This window comes from Cucurbita maxima, unplaced genomic scaffold (genome assembly GCF_002738345.1).
Source record: "Cucurbita maxima cultivar Rimu unplaced genomic scaffold, Cmax_1.0 Cma_Scf00004, whole genome shotgun sequence".
In the NCBI taxonomy this organism is placed as follows: domain Eukaryota; kingdom Viridiplantae; phylum Streptophyta; class Magnoliopsida; order Cucurbitales; family Cucurbitaceae; genus Cucurbita; species Cucurbita maxima.
This window is the reverse complement of record NW_019272020.1, coordinates 4295133-4316422: the sequence shown is the minus strand read 5'-3', so window position 1 is coordinate 4316422 and position 21290 is coordinate 4295133. Positions and strand designations below refer to the sequence as shown.

Genomic DNA, 21290 nt, shown 5'->3' with positions numbered 1-21290 from the left:
TATAAGCAATTGTGTGCTAAAAGATGGTTGATGGGTGCACGTTATAGGTAGCTTCTACTAAGGACCAAATAATGCTCATAACATCTCCTTGTCATTTTATACTTCATTTAATTACATATTTAAACATGCTTACCTCACTTTTTTTATATTCTCCTCAAAAATAATCAAATTCAACCCAATTTTCGATTTAGTATGGTTCTTGAATTTAATAAATTCCTAGTTTAGTTCGAGTATTTTTTTTCATGTCAATTCAATTCTTAAATTAAATACAATTGAAATATATCGTATGCTTGTTGCCGCAAGTGATCCCCACGTTGCTGCAAGCAAAGTGATAATGCTTAAGTGATGTCTATCCAGCCATGCGAGGGCCTAGATGAGTGCCATGACGCAATCAAGGAGGATAGTGCATCATCTAACACACTACACAAAATGGAGTATTGAAGAGAGAACGAGGCATAAGCAAGATAGGGCAAGCGAGTGGACAAGAGTGTCAAAGATGGGCTAGGTAGGGCCTTGGGCTTGAACTTTGAAAGTTGAGGTTCCAGAACGAGTTGCGACTCTTCGGTTAAATCCGTCCATATGAAAGATAGAAGCTCGCTAAATTTGGCGTCAATCAGACACTAAACGGACGCTCCACAAGACCATATGTTCGTTCACCAAAAACATGTCTACGCACTCCTATATTGAAAATGCCTCAAAATGTATTGGAAGGAGGCATGATGTCAGTATTCATCACCCGTAACCCCTATGACCTAGACAAGTTAACCTGTAGCACGTACATGTATCAAAGTGAGGGCGAGCATGTGACTTCCTTTCAAGGATAGTGTCAGACGACACGGGTGTACCAACATTGCGCCTATCCCATGTGTCGGAGGTTGGATCGTACACCCGTTATCCAGTATAGAGTTCATAAATGATATAACATGGACACACGAGGGTCCAATACCTTGATAGAATTTGAATAGGTGATGTTCAGGATGTCCCGATATTATGAACAATACGTGGGCCCGTTTGATGGCATGACCGAATGAACTGTGATGACTGATGAAATCCTGTGACATCAAAGCATGTAGACCATGTTAATTGGGAACCAAATTTAAGATGCGACGTTGCAAATGAGGGACCTTGGCAAAGTATCTTTTAACTCTGTTCATAAAATTTAAAATATTATATGAAAATAAAATAAAAACATTAATAAATATACAATATTTTAAACACAAAATTAATTAATAAGAATTGATATTTTATATAATATTTAATGGGTGACTATTGATAATTTCGTGATTTATGAATATAATATAAAATTACATATTTAACGGGTGTTTGAATGAGATCGTAATTATATTCATCTAGAAAATATAATTCTATTTTCAATAAAGTTTGTATTAATTTCATATTTTTATTTTCAGATTGGAGCAAAATAAATAAATAAATAAATAAATAAATAAATAATGGCAAGGCCCGACTGTTTATAACTAGCGATCCAGTGGGCCCGTGTATTGACAACAATTAATTAAGAGTGAATTGGGCCGAGCCGTGGAAATCCTCGGCCCAATAGGAAAGGAAATATATGCGCGTGAGGTAGATCTATATTTACAATTATCGGCAGAAATGTATAATATTTTGATACAATTTTCATAATTTTTAGTCTAATTTATAAAGCTGTGGAGATTTAGAATTAGAAATTCATTAAAAAAAATCTATTACGTTTAGTTAGATAAAATTAATTAGATTACTGAATTGAACAAAATGAAAGGAATGTAGGCTTAGCAATAAATAGGTAGATTTGATCAATAAATGGACATATGTTACTAAAATCAATTAAAAAAAAAAACTAACTTCAAAACCTCACATACAAAACAAAATACTAGAAACTCCAACTTCGGTTGAGTAACTCAATCGCTAACCCATTCAATTATGAATTCCCTTCTAGATATTATTTGAGAAGGCCATTCTATAATTAATTAAGTAATTATGTAGATTAAATCATTAATAGTATGTGATTAAAAATGGGAGAAATGATTGTCGGGTAACGAAACCTGTGGTATTTTTGTTAACAAAGTAAAGACAGATTAATAGAAAAAAGGGGAGCGGTGGTTTTACAGAACACTTAAAGAATTACGTAGAAAGAGTACAATAAATTGAAGAACACATGGAAAAAGAAAATGAATATTATTGGAAATAAAGAAATAAAAAAAAAAAAATTAGGAATTGAGATTCACATGGGTGCATGTGCATTGAAACAAGCACAAAAAGTGTGGTGGATAAGTTAATTGTATCCATTTTGGCATTAATTCAGTACATGTTTTTAAGGTTGCAAATTTTGTTAGGAATTACAAATTATTTTTACGTGTGGAAATCGGGTTGGCCGATTTTCTTGACTAACAAACGAGACTTGCTTCAGCTTTCTTGTTCAAATTCTTTGAAATTCATATCAAATATATATTTTTTTTTTTAATATTTCGCTTTCCCGTATATATAATTTTATTCAAAATGGAACAATTGGAAAGAATAATAATGCCGTGTTCTAAGTTTTTCCCCCAAATTTTTTTTTTCTATAAAAAAGAAAGCAGAAAAAGTATGGACATGCTTGAAGTAAAGGGAAAAAAAATAATAATTAAAGAGACAAAAAATACCGACCCCCACTAGGGAATCAGGACAAATGAAAGAAGAAACGTAACTCTGTTGGGTCTAATATTATTTTAATTTCCAGGGAAACTGCTAATTTTGCTGTTGTTGTTTCCGTTGTTGTTGTTGTTTGTTGTGGTATTGGTGGTGGTGGTGGTGGTGCTATTAGTATTCGAATGTGCTCCGCCGATGATGGAGGAGATAGCGGCTGCGAGAGCGGCGGTGAAGTTCGGATCGGCGGTGATAGCGGCGGTGGCGGCACTCAACGTGTCGGCAAAAGAAGCACCACCAGACTGGGTTGTGGGCGCCGGTTGTGCAATTTGGGGGTGACCCAAATGAGGGGAATTGGCCCCCATCTCATGAGATAGCTGTAGCCCTGAGAATTTTGACTGATTGTACAACGGTTGCCCCAAAACTTGGGCGGCGGCTAACGGTGGTTGTCCGCCGGGGAATGGCAGGTGGAAGGGTGCTGCCGCGGGTCTTTGGAACTGCAATGGGTTTGGGGTCTGAGTGAGGTCTAACGTGATGGTTGGAAATGGAGCCGAGGCTGAAATTGTAGCCATGCTTGAGGAACATGGAAGTATGGCTCGAGCCAATAAATTGGGGTTCATTAGATTATGGTCCGCACTTGACATGGACCCTGATAACAACATGGTAGCCGCCGCCGTCGTGGTTGACGCCATCGCCATCGCCGCGGGAGGAAGTGGATGGTTGTGGTTGCCTTCGTAAGTTGTTATCAATATAGTCCTGTCTTCCGCACAACGTTGCACCTACCAATTCCGTATGGGAAAAGAAAATTAAATAAGATAAGAAAGTTCCAAACTTTAATTATTTATAATGATGAAAAATAGAAATACATACCTGTTTGCGAACAGGGCAACCCACAGCCATTGTGCACCGATAATAAGCCCGTGGACATGGGTTTCCTTTGGCCATTTTTTGCCCATATTTTCGCCATTGACACCCATCAGAAATCTGCATGGATTATCTGATTAAAACAAACTTGCAAGAAAATAAAAAAATTAAAAAAAAAAAATTGTATTAGTATATACTCACCATAGGAGCTTCTGATCGAGCACGGACTGAGACGCGGGCTTTTCTCATGGTGGCTTCGGTGGATTGCTCGAGGGGTTTAGTAGAAGAGTTGAATCGAGGGGCTTTATTAGGCCCCCATCCGTGAGACTCTGATTCCGAGCTTTCTTCTCTGGGGATGGATCGTTTGGCATCTCTGAAATTGGAATTCCCCTGGTCGGAAGGGGCGGCGATTTCGAGATGATCTCTTGCACTGCTCTTTTTGGAGGCGGATTCCGAATTGTTGTTGTTGTTGTTGTTGTTGTTGTTCAACGGAGACCCGGAACGAGTTCTTTCATCCGATGATGAATTAGATAATTCATCCATTTCAGCTGTGTTCCCACTTGGTCCTAGATTCATAAATTGCCTCGGAACCACCGCCCTTCCCCCTTCTTGTTTTAATTCCCTCGATTTCTTCTCCCCAATCTTCAATTTCAAAAAAGTCATTTGATTATTCACTACAAATTTTGATTTATTACCAATTCGGAGAGTATGATCAAAATTGGAAAATTTACCTCTGGTTCATGACCGGGTTGGGAGGCCTGATTCTGTTGCAATAAGGTAAAGAAATGCATTTGTAGGGTACTGTAGTTGTTGCTCACATGGGTTAGCATGTCCCTAAGCTTGTGATTCTCCGCTTTCATACGCTGGAGCTCCATTTGAAGCTGCGCTAACTGCACCAAATTAAAATTCTCAACAATCGGATTCATCACATCAAACAACAGATCAAAATTCTTGTTGTTGTGTTTTGGGTGTTTTAATTTACCTCGTTTTTGGCTCGTTTATCATCACCATCCGATGAAATTCCATCATCCACCGTCGACGATTGATCGCTTCCGGTGTTAGCAGTTAACAAATGCAACCCAGTCTAAATAAATAAATAAATTAGCTACCGGAATTGTTGTGCATATCGTTAAGGAAGTTATAATAAGCTTACATTGACACGATTGAAGGCAGTTCCGGTAGCAGAGGAAACTTTGTCGTCTTTATTGACAAGGGCGGTGGCGAGAATATTAGCGGAAGGTTTTGCGTCTTGATCCTCGTGATTATCAACCACCCTTTTGTTATCGGAGAAAAAGTCGACCTCGTTGACGACGAAGCGATTGTCGTCGGCCGGCGGTGGAGGCGCATCGTTGTCGTCACTCCGGGAAAGTTTTACCGGAAAATCTGTGGCACGAAACATTGTATGAAAGGAATTGAGAGTAAGCGGCGATGGGTTGTGTGAGAGGAACCCAATTGACTGATCAGAATCACGCATGGTTAGACCCCATCCTTTGTCCATAAATCAAATAGAGAATGGGAGGAAACAGAAAAGGTAAAATAAAGGGGAGGGAGAAGTAAAAGATGATAGTGAAGCTGAATAGAAAATGGAGGAGGAGGAGAAAAGAAAAGAGGGAAATGTAAAGAGTCTGTGAAGTCTTTTACCGGTGCAATGCGTTCGGCTATAAAAAGGGTTGGACGAAGACCAAAATGGATTTGGGATTTTCTACGAAATAGGTCAGATTTTTGTTTAATTACATCAGATACTGCGTCACTCTGCCAGCTGGCACTCTCTGGCCCCACTCTTTTTTCCAAGTTCATACAGATCCATAACCCGAACCCGGTTTGTTACAGCCGACCCGTGGGAAAGTGGGTTTTTTTTTTATTGATTTTGGCTAAACAGACTCATTTCGGCGAAGAAAAGATTTTGACCGGTTCATTAAATCCCGAAGGAGAAGAAACCGATCCACCGCCCCGAATCCAGCGGCGCCTTCCACGTGTGGAGAAAAGGAAAAAAGGGAAAAAAAAAAAAAAAAAGGTCGAAGGTCCCTATAAGAGCCAAGTCAACGAATTTGACGGCCCGGCTCTCTCTGAAGCCGGCCCGGTCTCTCAAGGGGCCCACGTTCCCCCCCCTTCCCTTTACACGACACCACGTCTCAGATCTGTACCCGCGGGATCTATGTTGACTGTCCACCCGTGGGACCGAGTCATTTGCTTTGACTTTTTTTTTTTTATTATTTTTAATTTTCTTTTCTGATTGGTTTCCATTTAAAAATAAACGATTAGTTGCCTAATTTAAATTTAATTAATTTCTTCAAATAAATGTCCACAGTTTGTAACCCTGTTAATGTAAACCGGATTAGGGTTAAAGGATGTTGATTTGGCATTTGTGACACGCCAATCATTTTCTTCAACCATTAAATTATGATATTAGATATATACTCCACAAGTCTTTGTTTAATCATTCATTTAATATATATTTTTTGGTTTATAAATCACTTTCATTCTTTCTTCTTTTAAACACCCCAAAATTAATTAAGCGGAATGGAGGAAGGAGAAAGTAAAAATAAAAAATAAAATAGAGTTGTACATGCAAGATAGGTATCATAATGCCTAAATTGTCCTTCCCTCCTATTAATATATTAATAGTGGAGGCATGGGTTGTCCTAGATGCAGTCGATAGTAGGATAAATAATTTAAGCATCTAACATTAACACCCTCTTTTTTTTTTCTTTTTTTTTTTTTTCTTTTTTTGCCCATATAAATTAATGCTCTATTAATTAATTACACTACCAACAAATTTAAAAAAAAAAAAAAAAAAAACAAATTTTTTTAGAACATGTTGACACGTAATATAAAATCCTACTCATTTTTCATGACTCATCATGTTTTTTAATATATTTTATTGATTTTTTGTTTTGTTTAATTGACATGAAGAATAAGATTGAAATTAATTTAAACCCTAAATTAAAATAAGATTGACTTTATCCCTTTCTTCAGCGATCATATTTTTTTAAAAAATAAGAATTTATAATGTGACATTACAAAAAAAAATGGGTATATCCTAAGATGTATACAAATATTTTTTCTTGTATAATAGAATATATATTTTAGATAATTGGTGGGAAACTACAGAGTAATTTCTTAAAGAAATAAGAACGGAAAAAATGTTTAAAGTAAAGAAAAGTCAGGGTTTTCCAACTTCCTTTCTGTCTACCTTTGACTATGTTGCATTGCTGCTACAAATTTCCGACTGCAAACCATGTCCGACTTCATATTTAAAGCATTATTCAACAAAGAGAGAAGAAAAAGATGGCCCAAAAATTGACCCTTACAAACTTTACCCATTAAATTTAACCACCTTTTCTCTTTATCTCAAAGCTCGATGTCACCTTGCTTCAAAATTATCATCGATATTTCATAAATAATTCAAAATTATGGGTCGAGGGTCGAGTATAAATCTAAAAGGGTGTGAAAGTGGCATAAAACAAAAGTTTAGATCGGAATTTTTGAAACGTTTACGAAAGTGGTGGTGGAAAATTTGTGTACTTCTCTTGTTTCCCATGCATGCAGTGTGGTGGCTGCCGGCTGGTCGTGAAGTTCGGCAAGGAAAGGGAGAAAGCATAAATAAAAAGGCGAAAAAGGGACCGATTTGGCATCAGATTCCTTTCATAACACAAAAGGTAAATTTTACAATTGAAAACGTGTTCAAAATCTTTCATTCTTAACTATTAATGAATTCTCTTCATTATTCTTTGTATTATGGCTTTTGCTTTTCAACCCACTTTTCAAAAGTTGCATCACTTCGATCCATAAATAATATTTAAAATATAGTTGTAAAAGCATAGTCTAAGTTTGTATTATTTACGTCAATGAGTATAATTAATTAAGATCAAAGATATTTAATTAAATCTCACTTTTTCCTCTTATTCCTACTTTCATAACAAAAACATTTAATTTTTCAACTCAACTCTAACTTAAATTAATTAACAAAAATCAAATTAATTCATCAAATATTAGAAGATGAGATTGGGGAATAATGTTTCAGAACAGGACACCCAAAAAATAAGATGTCCAAGTTTACGACTACAGGATACACATGAAGTTCCTCGTCTGAAGTACCCCTTTAATAATATTTTATAAATAAATTAATCAACATTTTTTTATATATATAAAATTAAAAAAGAAAAAAAAGAAAAAAGACCTATTAATTTATTACGAGAGGAAGAAAAAGCCAAGAAGAGAAAAAAGAAAATTAAGAAAAGGGTGGAAACAGGTGATGTAGCATTAATTCTAATTTAATCACCACGGTTGAAAAATTAGGGTTATGGAAATTAATTCCAATTCGATTAGGTTTGAGAGGGTGATGGGGAGAGTATAACAAACTTAATTTTTATTTTTTTAAAATATTTAATTGAAAATTAAAAAAAAAAAAACGAAAGGTTTGGATTTATCACCATCTAACGTGATCGATAACGTTGAGGATAATTATTGGATAAAAGTCCAAATCACCGTTGGATTTTAAATATTTTTTTAAAGAAAGATTAGTCAACAATTGCAGTCAGCAGAAGTTCTCATTCATAGAAAAATAAAAATAAAAATAATAAATAAAAAGATATTTCTATTTATTCCCTCCTTTCAGTTCACATTTGTAGCTATTTTCTCACTTTTATTATTATTCCATTTTAAATTAATATTTGCTTCTTACATTTAATTTTGAGTATTTTTTTTTAAAAAAGGGAAAGTCATCATTTTAGCTAAAGACAAGATTTGAACCCGTGACTTCAAGGTTATGAGCCTTGCGAGCTGTCAAAAATCAAATTAAATCTTAAACTTTAATAAATGGAGTAATCTTAATGTAAATTTTGAAACATTTATTTAGGGTTTCAATTTAAGAAATGCAAAGGTAAAGTATACTAAATTCATTGGAAAAAATCTAATAATTTATTTATTTTATTGAAAAAAAGCACAATTAAGTCTTGGTTTGGGATCTGTAAATTAAAAAAACAAGAAGGGAAAAAATATTAAAGAAAGGTGTAGGACGTAAGCGTAGGCAATAATAAAGAAGTAATAAAAATTTCAAAGCAAAGAGAAAAGGACAGAAGTTGACTGGGATTTACGTTGACCATTGGATACTTCCCACGTGGCTTACTTCATTGACGTAGAAAATTTTCCCCGGGTAGGTTTGGACAGCCAGGATTCAAACCAAAGCCGCTACGGTGAACGGCTTGGATTGCGTAATTTGGCACCAAAGTCTAGTAATTAAGGTGTTGATTTAACTTTTTTTTTTTATTAATTACAATTAAGGTATAATGTTGATCGTAATGAGAGACTGCTTAAGATACCAAACTTGTTTAGCTTAGCGTGTAATTATTTTAAAGAGGGCTGAAACAAATTTGTCTGAAAATTCAAACCTGAGGAGGACCGACAAAATAAATAATTTTTAAAAAACAGAAAAAAAGAAAATGAAAACCAATCATTGTCAATCAAAACAGCTAGCAAACCCCATTTGATTTGATTTGATTTGATTATCATTAATTATTTCAAGTTTACCTACGGGTTTCATTCCTTCTGCTGCCAGCTTTTTGGTCATCTTTTTCTTCCACGTATACTAATTTATTAGCTTCCTTCCTTTCTCAGCTAATTCATACAATAATTCTCATTTTCACATTTTAACTCTTTCTGGGAATTATATTATAGATCTATTAGTAATATAAGAAACATGTGGGTTGGTTTCAATTTGATTAGATTTGACATTATGATTATGCATTTAAATTTGTTCCAAGATTTCGGCAGATATGTGAACTTTGAACGCTCGTCTACTCCTTTTAGTCAAAAACAAGTTAAACCTGTACTCTACTTTGATTTCAAACCCATGCCTTTTTATGCGGATACGATGGGCCCTTCCCCCTCTTATCATCAGGTCTGGGTTCTAAACCGTATGCTCAGATCGCGGTTTCAGCAAGTTTCTTCTGGGTTTGTTCACCAAAACTGGAGACCAGCGACGACATGTAGCCTTTTGCCTAACCTCCGGCATGTAGTCCTGTGTTTTGCTTTTTTCTAGGGCGTGTCATGTCATGTCGAGCCGTCAAGCATGGGAACGGAGAATCTAATCATATCTAACATGGTATCAGAGTCATGCTCTTAACTAAATCATGTCAATAAAATCCTCAAGTGTCAAACAAAAAAGTTGTCAGCCTCGAAGGTGTAGTCAAAAGTGACTAAAGTGTCGAACAAATGACGTACTTTGTTCTAGAGTTCTAGAGAAAGGAGTCGAGTCTAGATTAAAGAGAGACTGTTTAAAGGCTACATAGATCTCATGGGAGGCTCTATGATATACTTATTCGAGGGGAGGATTGTTGAAAATTGTTGGGAGAGAGTCTCATATTGACTAATTTAGAAAATGATTATGCGTTTATAAAAGCAAGAAATATCATATCCATTAATATGAAGCCTTTTAGAGAAACCAAAAGCAAAACTACCTGAGATGGGAAATTCAAACTATTAGCCCCACACGAGGTTTGTGAATAAATGATTGTCTGATAATGAGCAAGGAATGTCCGTCTTTCTGCTAAACAGGATGTATTGAACTCATGATACATTAAATACTTTTTATGAATGTCAACTAAGTATCGTAAGTAAATTACTCCCGGTTGTTCAATCATTTGATAACAAGAGTCATTCTTTGATAATTGTTCACTATGAGTCAGACTCAATAGAATTTGATCAATCATTTTTTGTGTCGTTAAGGTGGAGAACTAAACCAAGAATTCTCTTTCTTTATTTTCAATCGAATCACTGTTCGAGATCCAAGATTCTATTGTGAGAGTTTATATTAAAGTGAACAATATTATATTATTGTGGAAGTTAGTGGTCCTCGCAATAAAAAGATACAACCCCAGAAAACTCAACTCCTTTGTTACAATAGTGAATATTTGAACACTGAAAACAACATAAAGTTGGTGGGAATTAAAAAAATGTGATCATATCTCATTATTGGAAGTGTATAAATCAACAAGCTTTACCAACAACACAACTCAAAGCGCCAGCGCTATCAGTCAAAAGAGGAGCCAAAGAGCCATGAGCCACAGGAAAAGCTTGAGCTCGAGTGTAGAAAGGCGTACAAGACCCCCACCCAGATGGGATGAAATAAGCCCCATTCACAAACACATCATTTGAAGACCTCCATTTCCACTTCTTCCATCCATTCACATAAACCTCTCTCTTTGTAACCTACAATATACATTTAACCCCCACAAATCCGATCTCGTTATCGTAATCGTAATCGTCGTCCAGAGATCAAAACTGTATTTGATCATACTAATTAATTTACCTGCTTTGAGGATGAATCATCAGGAGCATCAAAATAGTTTCCTTGGCTGAAGATTTTTGGATCTGCACTGCCACCCACAGCGTACATTTGCCACTTATGGTACCAATTATTGGCAACATGGGCATACCCAAATCTCACCCTGCAAAATTTTGAGTGAACGTTGAGAGAATGATCAAGGGTTTATAAGTAAACAAATACATCTCGATTTATATGAGGCCTGTGGGAGAAGTTCAAGAACTTATGTCCAAAGTGGACAATATCATATTGTGGAGAACCATGATTTCTTACGTTCTTTTGATTTAATTACCTTGGCATTCTTTGAACAAGCCCATCACCAAAACGATTGAAGGCTACGGTCACTCTCATAATTCTATCAGCTGTAAATTCATCGTTGTGTCCGAGAAGGATCACCTAACCACAACGTTAATTCATTATTTAGTTCTAAATCAAAAAAAATTAGGGTATAATTAAAATAATTAATTTGAGGAGCCTACTTTATCATGTTGAGAGAAGTAATTATTGGAGATGGTGACGGCAGTGGAAGCGTGGATGACGTCAATGAGGCCGTCAGTGCAGCTAGCCAAGGAGCAATGGTCGATCCAAATATGGGAAGAACTGAATACAGAAATGGCGTCACCATCGGACTGTTGGCGGTCTCCACAATGGGTGACCGAGCTCCTCACGCGCCCAGGCTTGGCCGGCTTACAGTCACGGATGGTGATGCCGTGGATTATGACATGGCTCACGTTTTGGATGGTAATGCATGGCCCATTGCCAATTTCCACTTTAGCCCCTCGCCCGTCGATGGTCTTGAAGCTGTTCACCATCAGTTCCCTTTCCGGAGTAATCACCATATCTCTTGCGAATACAATCCATAATGGCTCCTCTTGGATCACCCCAAAACGCAGCGTTCCGGGCTTCGGGTATTCCGGGTCGTCCGACGGGTCTATGACCACGTAGATTGACCCAAATTTGCCTCCCAATGCGTCACTACCAAACCCTACGGCGCAGGCTGCCAGGGCGCGGCGGTTGGCCGCCCAGTTGGGGTTGCTCCTCCAGCATGCGTCAATGGGATTGAGGGCTAGTTTGGTGTAGCTGTTGGAGTAGGCGGTGGAAGGTGAATGGATGCGGATAATTGTGGCGAGGAAGAAGAGGGATAATAATGGGGAAGCCATGGGTGTGAGTTTTGTTGCAGAAATGGGAGTGAATTATAGGGAAAGTTGGCGAGTTTAATTTGTGGAACACACGATATTGATATTGATATTGACATTGAGGTATTAACCCAGAGATTTTGGTAGCGATTTGGGTGTGTTTTATGGTGAAACGTGGTTACACTTTCACCACCTTGTTGCTTATACAATTGAAACGTGCTTGCACGAGATAATTTGATTATTTTTTTTTAAAATATTAATTCAGAGGGTTTTGATAATAATACTCAAATGATCGAGTGGAATTGTGTTTGTATATTATTTATACATGATTATTATGTTCTTGGGAGTTCTTGTGATTCACACGTCATCAAATCATATTATTAATTTATATCATAGATTCTATATTAAATTTATAATTTTTTTTTAAATTTTGTTTATGATAATATATTTACTTTACTGTGTTATTATATTTTGAACTTCCATTTAGTATGGGAATAATTACCTATCCTTTCTTCCTAAAAATTTCTACGAGGTCACATTTTGAGCTTCTAACGAGTCTTTCAAAGTTGATTTCCATCACTAATCACGATAAGTGGCAAGTTTTTTTTATGTATATTATCACTTTGCTATAAATGCATAACGATAACGTTTCCATTTTGAGTCTAATAAATTATTTATAAACAAATTACTTAGTATTAAAATCACTTGCAAACATGTATTTAAACGATAAGAGTAACTTGCCTTATCATTCGATTGTTTATCATCTACTTGAGCGTTATAAGCAACATATAGAGTCGAAAAGTGGGTATTATGAAGTATGAGTTGGCGGATTTAAATATGAAAAGAAATCAAATAAATGTGTGCATGGATAAAGAAAAACATCAGAAAAGTTGGCCACCAACTTGAATTTGAGCTGGATGGAGACTGAAACATTGATATCGAACACCTTTTCTTTACGACCAAAATGAAAATATGGAGTAAAGTAAAAGGCATGGAATGCAGAAAAAAGAAAATAAAATAAAATAAAAAAGGAAAAAAGCAAACCTTGTAATGTTAAGATCTCTTAGCCAGCTTATGTGGAACTGCTACCAAAAAAGGAACCCTAAAAGAACAAAATATATTATTCATATGTTCATTTCAGATCATCGATTCCTATTGTTCCCTAAAATATGAAAAACCTGCTTCTACCTCTCAAAGAAAAGCATATATTCTCTGCTGCAAAATCATGATTAAAAAAAAAATAATAATTATGAGAGCATTATTTAATCAAATGTTTCTTCCATAAAAATGTAGAGAGGAAATGAAGTTATTCCAAATTTGATGTGTAATTATTTAGCAAATTAAATCAATCATCAAACTTGATTAATAAATATACTTATGAAAACCACAAACGAAGCATAAGCTACTTTGAAGCATAAGCTCTCCTGACTTTGATGAGTGGAGTAGTCACTTCTACCTTACCCTGCCAATTTTGATTTGAGTTTGTAGCTTTATTTAAAGTTGGTAGCTTTATTTAACGAACTTTGGTTTGGCTGCATATGTGAGAGAGAGAGAGAGGGGGTTGAGAATGGGTTCCCGTTTCCAGTTCTTCCTGATTCTGAGCCTAGTTTTTGCTCTCTCTGATTCCACCGCGGTGCAACAGCAAAACACCACCGGCCACCACACCCCAGATACCAAAGTAACATCAGCACCAAAAATATGGAAGAGCCCTGGTTTGGGATACTCCACCCTTTTAAGACACGTAAGAATTCAACCATTTCTTTTCTTCTTTTAATTAAGGTAATAATTAAAAAACTAATGGTGAGAGAAGGTTTAAGTTGACAGGTTCACGGGGTTCTGAATATCATAGGATGGGGAACTTTGATACCCATTGGGATTGTGATTGCTAGATACTTCAGGGAGGAATTCCCATTGAGATGCGACCGATGGTATTCCGCTCATGCTGTGTGCCAAACATGTGGTTACATTATGGGCACTGTCGGATGGGGCTTCGGTGTGTCGCTCATTAACTCTTCAAACCGCTCTCACATCCCATTCCTAGTCCTCGGCATTCTAATCATCGTCCTCACAGCCATTCAAGTTAGTTTCCCTACAAACTCTAAATTGGATTATAAGCTCATAATTATTTATTAACACTGTCCAGAAGAGTTGGCAGATTTGTGGGATATGCGTGCAGCAGAAGAAGGAGAGCGGAAGGCGGGGGAGGTGGGAAATGTGGCACCGTGGCATGGGGTATGTGATATTGGCACTCATAATAGCGGACATATTTGAAGGTATCAATGCGCAACGCCACCCAAAGAAGTGGCGATGGGCTTACGTTGGAATACTATTGGCTCTTGTCGTTGTGGCGGCGGCTTTGGAGGTTTACACATACATCAAGCTTAAACGCTTCAAACAGGCCATGAAATTAAATGCCAATATGTATTCTCCCACTACTTGATTAAGCTTTCATCCTCCTCCTCCTCCGCCCTCCACTAGAACAAATTAGCTGTTTCCTTTTATTTATTTGTTTAATGCTTTTCTTTAAAATTTAATCTTAATTAAATTTGCTGGGACCTGCAATCTTAATTAAATTTACAGTCTGACTCTGGTTGTAGGAGATTGGTTTGATTACCTTTGAGTTATAACACGTAGAACATGCCTTACCTTATGGATAAAATTAAGAAATCAATGTGTTACACTATTTATTATCGAAGGCTTAGGCTTCTAAAGAAACAACTGAACATGAGGGACTCCTTTCAAAGTTCCCTTTCAAAGATAAGGGCACCGTTTGATTCAAATTTTAAAGGCTCTTATCGAAAAGAATTTCATCTAACAAAGAATAGCCGATAGAGTATAGAGTTTAAATGGTACGGTTGGCCACTACCATTAACAGATATTGTCAGCTATAATAGTCCAACCTTACTCCTAACCGATATGGTATGATTTGACCTATTACGCATCAACTTCAGTCTTACAATTTTAAAACGCGTATGTTAGAGAAAGGTTTCCATACCCACATAAGAAATGCTTTGTTCCCCTCTTCGACTGCCGATGTGGAATCTTACTATAGATAGGCTTTAAAATCACGAGGCTAATAACGATATGTGATAGTTAAAATGGTCGATAATATTTGCTAGCGATGGCTAGTTACTATTCCAATTTTTAGAACCAAAGTAATATTGCAGTAATTTACAAACAAATGAAATTTTTTTAAATATATTTTTATAATTAAGTATATTTATTTATTTTTAAATTATGAAAAATGAAAGATATGAGAATTACGGATAGCGATCGGATTGAAAAAGGAATTTTCGCGACGACGTCGTTTCGCGGCGTTGCCTTCTTGTCTCTCGATTTTTCGACTGGAACGCCCGATAACACAAAGCCTCCTCATTCGGTACTCTCTGAGTAAAGAACAATCTGGAGCAGGAAGATTCTGGTGTGGACATGGCCTCCTGTGCCGCTATGGACTGCCCCGCGTCGGCGGCGCTCAGGTCCGTGCTTGAGCGAGTACAGCAAGCCGCCGAACGGTCCGGTCGTGGGCCTCAGCATATCCGAGTCGTAGCTGTTAGCAAGACCAAGCCGGTCTCCGTCATTAGTCAAGTCTACGATGCTGGCCACCGATGCTTTGGCGAGAATTATGTTCAGGAAATCGTTGAAAAAGCTCCTCAGGTGTCTCTCTCTCTCTCTCGTCACTTTCCTCCGGATTCCATATTTGGCTGTCGAGTTTCGGCTTTTAATTCTGTTAGAATTAGTGGAATTTTGGAAACATTTCAATATCGATGATACGGACTTGAACTAATTAACTCTGACGATCATTGAAATTTCAGCTTCCGGAGGATATCGAATGGCATTTCATAGGGAATTTGCAGAGCAACAAAGTGAAACCACTTCTGAGTATGATCAAATTTCTTTTTCTAGCAATTATTTTTAGTGCAGTCTGGAGGCAATTTTTTTTAGAAACTTCTTTACATAAACTTGCTCATGATACGAATATACGATTCAACTTACTCTGTAATCTCACAAGAATATTGTGTTGTGGTCATATCAGTAAATCAGTGAAGCTATCTAAATACATGTCAGCCTGACTAAACTAAGCAGCTGAATGAAACCAATTAACCAACACAGCAAATTAATGCTGGGCTGGACAAATGGCGCCGGTAGCTCTAATAAGCTTGCAAAATTGTTAATTTCGGCTACTTCATGCTAGCCATTATAGAGGCCAATAGAAAAAATATCAAGCATCAGACTTGCTTCAACAATCAAAATTGAAAATCTGAGAAAATCTGCATCAGGCCTTCAGTGGAATCCTATACTATAGAATGAGTGGTCTTTTGGGATGGTGGGGGAAATTAGAAATGATGTCGTTGAGGAAATAAAATTTTTCATAATTATAGAAGAAGAGAGGAGAGCCTCAACCCATGCTATTGAAATTGCGAAAGGAATTTTCCAAGTACGAAGACTTGATAAGTCATAGTTACATAAAGGTTAGAACAATCTGTACCAAGTTGAGGCTTCGAAAACAATCTAATCACAGAAAAGATAAAACAATTTTTCTTCCTTTCCAAAATTCTCACGTCCACGAAAATCTTGGATGAAACTGAACCATACATTTTAGATTCAGCTTCAAGAGCATGTGCTGCAAAACAAAGATGGAGGTTTTTGGTGTTGTTTAGTGGTTTTGCCCATAATTCATTAACTATGAAATAAACAGCTAATGAGGTTTTTCTTTTATGAACTTCATAACTAGTTTGTACATCTTGAGTACTATTTCACCTTTCATGGATAAGAGCCCCCTTCTAAATCGACTTAAAAGGTCCTGGTCAAGAACATGGGAGTTATTGAAGACATCCTTCGATTTCAGTTTACAAGTAAACTACATGTGTGGTTGCCAAGCCAAAGGCGCTTATCTTGTTCAGAACTAGGGCAGATATTTGTAGCAGATACATGATGTAAATCTATTCTGGGGCTTCCGTGTCACTTAGATTCTTCTTGCAGTCAAGATCCATTAGGGAAATCAACATTGCAAATTTGACTCAAGGAGAACCTTTTACTGTTGAATATAACATGAAGATGAGGTTCTAATTTTTCACCTTGAAGAATATAGGTAAGCCCAAATCAAGACATTTAGAGATGTGTGCTAAGATAATCCACTACTAAAGTCATAAGTACAGTTCTGAGGGCATTGTTTGTAATACTCCTCGAGGCTGTTCTTTTTCTCTTGGGTTGTTCATTCTCAATCAAATATCGAGAGGCTTCATGACATGCTCTTTTAGGAGTTAACTTCTATTGTTCTGTTATTTTTTAATTTTTCTAAACTTCTGTTACGTTCTACATCTTTGTTATTCACCACATTGAAGAAATTTGTGTTTTCACCCCCTCACTAAAGCTACTTAGACCTGCACATTTGGCCCCAAGAACTCTTATTTAAGAGTGCATCATGGAACTGATGTTCAAGTAAGCTTCCAAGTCTTCCGAGTCATCTAAAGTTGAATCTTAGCAATGACAATAGCTTATCAAAGCAATGATCAATGGCTAGTCTAAGAGGATGATTTCAAGGCATAACTTATATCTATGCGCTTCATATTCACATGGAGGAGGAAATGAATGCATTTTCATATATTAACTATAAAAGCAGGGGTGGATCTATGAATAGGAGATGTTGTGTGAGTATCTACCGGACTCAAATTATCAATAGGCTTTCCAAGCACGTTGAAAATTCAGCCGAGAGTCGCTTCGTTAGGCCAAACTCTTGAGTCCATTTCATAAGGGAAGCTTTGGAAGATTTGTGGATAAAATTTCATTTCACTTAGATTCCAATAGCAGAATAGTTTCAACTTTCCACGGAAGGGAGGGATCCATATGAAATTAGCCGCCACTAGCCTCTGCAGCCTAGCTACCCTAGAGCTCTATACTTAGAAATCCAATCTTGAGAAGCTAAGAATGTAATTGCAGCCAGTAGATTGTTTATTGGATGCTACCACGGTGCACAGCATTGGAGAAGTGTTCACACAGCCATGATTATTGCTTTACTCGTGTGTAGGTCCTAAATCATTTTTGAAAACTTAAACCATGAAAATTTTGCTAAACAAAACTAGTAGTTGAACATAGAAATCCAAACTTTTATACAATTGATAGAGAGGCCTATTGGTATTTTCTTTATTTTGTCAAGCTCGAGCTGTTCAATTTGCTGTAGATAAAGTGCAGTTTGACTAAGTTTATTTAAATTATAGCCTGTTTTGGTGTAAATAAAGCATCGACTTCTCCAATGGACTGGACCTTGAATTGGCTATTTCATAGACAACCAAATTGTACTCAGAACCTAAGCTCGATGGTGTATACACAGCCAAATTGTACTCAAAATTTATAAAATGTGATGTTGAGTTTGGTTATTTTCTTACCTCATAGAGAATTAAATTGGATAATTGGTTAACTAGAAATTTTTATATTGTGGCATTTCATCTAATCAGCAGATGGCTTTAAGACCTTTTTAATTGCTTCTTTTCATATACTTTTGTTCCTTCATTTTTAACCATTACTTTTGCAATAACCACACAGCTGGCGTCCCAAACCTTGCAGTTGTAGAAAGTGTGGATGATGAGAAGGTACGCTTCTTATTAGTTATCTGGAGTTCTTTGATTAGAAGCCCATCTTCACCTCAAAGTTAAATTTGAAATTCTTAAAATCAATTTCCAATATTTTATTTTAGTTATGCGGTGATTATTTCTCTTTCATTGGGTTTAGTTGAATTTGGTTTATAGCATGCGTCAGATCCCACATCGGTTGGGGAGGAAAACGAAGCATTCTTTATAAGGGTGTGGAAACCTCTCCCATAGAGACGCGCTTTAAAAACCTTGAAGGGAAGCCCGAAAGGGAAAGCCTAAAAAGGACAATATCTACTGGCGGTGGGCTTGGGCTGTTACAAATGATATCAGAGCCAAACATCGGGCAATGTGCCAATGATGAGGTTGAACCCCGAAGGACTGTGGACACGTGGCGGTGTGCCAGCAAAGACGCGGGACCCTGAAGGGGGTAGATTGGGGGGTCACACATCGATTGGAGGAGGGAACGAGTGCCAGCGAGGTCGCTGGACCCCGAAGGGGGTGGATTGTGAGACCCCATATCGGTTGGGGAGAATGAAACATTATTTATAAGGGTGTGAAAACCTCTTTATAGCAGACGCGTTTTAAAAACTTTGAGGGGAAACCCAGAAGGAAAAGTCCAAAGAGGACAATATCTGCTTGCGGTGGACTTGGACTTGGACTTGGGTTGGGCTGTTACAGGAAGAATTTCTCATTGAGTGGTAATTGAACTTGGTGATTCTGCTTTACTAACTGAAATAACTAACGTGGGGGCCATACTCCAGAAGTCTTAAATCTGTATTTTTTTGAATGATTATTTTCCATCAGTTTTGGATTCCCGTCTGCCTTCTCTTGTCTCATTGGATCATTATGCCTAACACTATGCTTTCCTTTTATTTTTATATATATATTAAAATGGTTAACTTTGTTATTTTATGCTGCACTATAACTTTCTTTTCAATTTGCTTAAACTCTTTTCTCAGATTGCAAACCGCTTGGATCGGATGGTTGCTAGTATCGAGAGAAAGCCTCTTAAGGTGTTCATTCAAGTGAATACAAGTGGAGAAGAATGTATGTTATTATTACTTGTAACGATTGCGAGTTTCTCCATCTTAAAGTGATCGCCACCACTTAACTGCAGTAAATTTTAGAGATCTGATTTGCAAGATTTTGGTGCAAAATTTTTTGGAAGTGTCTTTGACCTACAGGATTAGGCAACAGTGTTTTAATTGTTTGCATGAAGCATGCTCTAATTTATCTTTTTAAGTACTTTATTCATTAAAAGTAATTTGTTAAAAATGCCAGCGCTTCTGGACACCTAGAGTCCAGCTGCCCTGTTCTCCTAGTCATTAAATTCTTTTTGCAGTATGATTATATTGCTTTTTGAACCCCCCACTTCTCGGTATAAATTCCCTAGAATCCTACCTAAAGCGTTTAAGCCGTGCAATACAGACAATTATGTTCCTCAGTTTCTTTATGCTATCTGATTTCAACATACATTTAAACATAAAGATTCCTTTACAGCAGATCTTTAACCTTCTTTTTTTTAGAATTTTCAAGATCAGAATTCAGAATGGTGAAGCTTGTCCAGTTTTGTATACTGTTAATTGTATGATTGAAGTTTTTTCATCAGATATTGAGACGTTTTTTTTGAAGTTAGGTTGATTGATAGTGCGTCTTTAAGGTGACTGGTGATGTTATCGGTTATGCGTTAATTTTTTTTTTAAACTAATCATAGAATGTTGTAGTCCTTCGAATAATGTTTTTCCTGTTTTGAAGTGCAGCAAAATCAGGTGTTGAGCCCTCTGGTTGTGTGGAGCTTGCTAAACACGTAAGCTTGAACTGCCCAAATCTTCAGTTTTCTGGGCTAATGACAATTGGAATGTTAGATTATACATCCACACCGGAAAACTTCAAGGTGATAAAACCCTTCACCCCAAAGTTCAACCTCACCTTGTCCACCATTCCTCTGTTACGAGAAACTTATCAAGTTTGTTGGCACCTTGTGTTCTTACCAATTGGTATATATTGGTTGCAGTTATTGGCTCACTGTAGGACTGAGGTTTGCAAAGCACTTGAAATATCAGAAGAACAATGTGAGCTATCAATGGGCATGTCAGCAGACTTCGAACAAGCTGTAAGAATGTTCATCATTATAATGCTCCTTAAGAGGATACCTATAAACTTGGCCTAAAGTAAACTTAAGAAAGTTGGTTGCTGCTCTTTAAATGAACAAAACGCTTCTCAATTTTTTTGACAGAACAAGAGAACTTGTATAGGCAGGACGCTTTATAGAACGATCACACAATCAAACTCTTATCCTTCATGTTTTGCAGGTTGAAATGGGGAGTACAAATGTGAGGGTCGGATCTACAATATTTGGGGCTAGGGAATATCCCAAGAAAAACTGAATTTTTCATGCCAGAGATCTTGCCTTGGTAATCATTTTGATGAAATAATCTGTCTTAACATATACCGATCTTTAAATAAAATATCACTGAAGAAAGCATCCAACTCCAGTTATTAGTAGCTTCCCGAATACTGTAAAGTGATGGCTGTATGTTCAGGTTGACACACTTCTGCGCCATCAGATGACAAATGAAGGTTTGCGTTTACGGAAATTTTGGATTAACTGTAAACGGTTTTTTTAATGATTTTAAAATAATTTTCTGTATGCTTTTACTGGTAAAATACCACGTATTGATCGCTGTCAACTTTTTTTTTTTTTTTTTTTTTTTTTTTTTTTTTTTTTTTTTTTTTTTTTTTTTTTTTTTTTTTTTTTTT

At 36.6% G+C, this 21290-nt stretch overlaps 4 protein-coding genes across 5 annotated transcripts; 2 read left to right on the top strand and 2 right to left on the bottom strand.

The window, feature by feature from the left end:
• Positions 1 to 2554: 2554 nt before the first annotated feature.
• Positions 2555 to 5126, bottom strand: LOC111478746 (probable WRKY transcription factor 31). The gene is made up of 6 exons (XM_023123177.1): positions 4637 to 5126; positions 4466 to 4567; positions 4215 to 4373; positions 3685 to 4125; positions 3490 to 3603; positions 2555 to 3398 (listed from the first exon to the last, which is right to left on the bottom strand). Exons 1-6 carry the CDS (start codon positions 4979 to 4981, stop codon positions 2703 to 2705), a joined length of 1857 nt encoding a protein of 618 aa, XP_022978945.1. The 5' UTR covers positions 4982 to 5126; the 3' UTR covers positions 2555 to 2702.
• Positions 5127 to 10364: 5238 nt separating this feature from the next.
• On the bottom strand, positions 10365 to 12060 carry LOC111478069 (putative pectate lyase 2). Its single transcript, XM_023122157.1, has 4 exons — positions 11287 to 12060; positions 11100 to 11203; positions 10793 to 10931; positions 10365 to 10692 (listed from the first exon to the last, which is right to left on the bottom strand). The coding sequence occupies exons 1-4, from the start codon at positions 11965 to 11967 to the stop codon at positions 10471 to 10473; spliced, it is 1146 nt and encodes a 381-aa protein (XP_022977925.1). The 5' UTR covers positions 11968 to 12060; the 3' UTR covers positions 10365 to 10470.
• A 1413-nt stretch (positions 12061 to 13473) lies between these two features.
• LOC111478057 (cytochrome b561 and DOMON domain-containing protein At5g47530-like) lies at positions 13474 to 14478 on the top strand. 2 transcript variants are annotated; one of them, XM_023122137.1, is made up of 3 exons: positions 13474 to 13684; positions 13768 to 14022; positions 14099 to 14478. In XM_023122137.1, exons 1-3 carry the CDS (start codon positions 13511 to 13513, stop codon positions 14381 to 14383), a joined length of 714 nt encoding a protein of 237 aa, XP_022977905.1. In that variant the 5' UTR covers positions 13474 to 13510; the 3' UTR covers positions 14384 to 14478. The 2 variants fall into 2 exon arrangements, with proteins under 2 accessions (XP_022977905.1, XP_022977904.1); XM_023122136.1 differs by having other exon boundaries at positions 14090 to 14478.
• Positions 14479 to 15266: 788 nt separating this feature from the next.
• Positions 15267 to 21180, top strand: LOC111478659 (pyridoxal phosphate homeostasis protein). The gene is made up of 7 exons (XM_023123037.1): positions 15267 to 15597; positions 15756 to 15822; positions 18484 to 18530; positions 19490 to 19577; positions 20291 to 20424; positions 20545 to 20643; positions 20843 to 21180. The coding sequence occupies exons 1-7, from the start codon at positions 15373 to 15375 to the stop codon at positions 20915 to 20917; spliced, it is 735 nt and encodes a 244-aa protein (XP_022978805.1). The 5' UTR covers positions 15267 to 15372; the 3' UTR covers positions 20918 to 21180.
• Positions 21181 to 21290: the final 110 nt, after the last annotated feature.

Coding starts and splice junctions, on each gene's coding strand:
- LOC111478057 (XM_023122136.1), top strand. CDS start 13,511: ATGGGTTCCCGTTTCCAGTTCTTCCTGATTCTGAGCCTAGTTTTTGCT. Junction 13,685..13,767: donor ACTCCACCCTTTTAAGACAC/GTAAGAATTCAA, acceptor TTAAGTTGACAG/GTTCACGGGGTTCTGAATAT. Junction 14,023..14,089: donor TCGTCCTCACAGCCATTCAA/GTTAGTTTCCCT, acceptor ACTGTCCAGAAG/AGTTGGCAGATTTGTGGGAT.
- LOC111478746 (XM_023123177.1), bottom strand. CDS start 4,981: ATGGACAAAGGATGGGGTCTAACCATGCGTGATTCTGATCAGTCAATT. Junction 4,568..4,636: donor CTGCCTTCAATCGTGTCAAT/GTAAGCTTATTA, acceptor TTATTTATTTAG/ACTGGGTTGCATTTGTTAAC. Junction 4,374..4,465: donor ATAAACGAGCCAAAAACGAG/GTAAATTAAAAC, acceptor AATTTGGTGCAG/TTAGCGCAGCTTCAAATGGA.
- LOC111478069 (XM_023122157.1), bottom strand. CDS start 11,967: ATGGCTTCCCCATTATTATCCCTCTTCTTCCTCGCCACAATTATCCGC. Junction 10,932..11,099: donor CTTGTTCAAAGAATGCCAAG/GTAATTAAATCA, acceptor AAAATTTTGCAG/GGTGAGATTTGGGTATGCCC. Junction 10,693..10,792: donor ATGATTCATCCTCAAAGCAG/GTAAATTAATTA, acceptor TGTATATTGTAG/GTTACAAAGAGAGAGGTTTA.
- LOC111478659 (XM_023123037.1), top strand. CDS start 15,373: ATGGCCTCCTGTGCCGCTATGGACTGCCCCGCGTCGGCGGCGCTCAGG. Junction 15,823..18,483: donor CAAAGTGAAACCACTTCTGA/GTATGATCAAAT, acceptor ATAACCACACAG/CTGGCGTCCCAAACCTTGCA. Junction 20,644..20,842: donor CAGCAGACTTCGAACAAGCT/GTAAGAATGTTC, acceptor CATGTTTTGCAG/GTTGAAATGGGGAGTACAAA.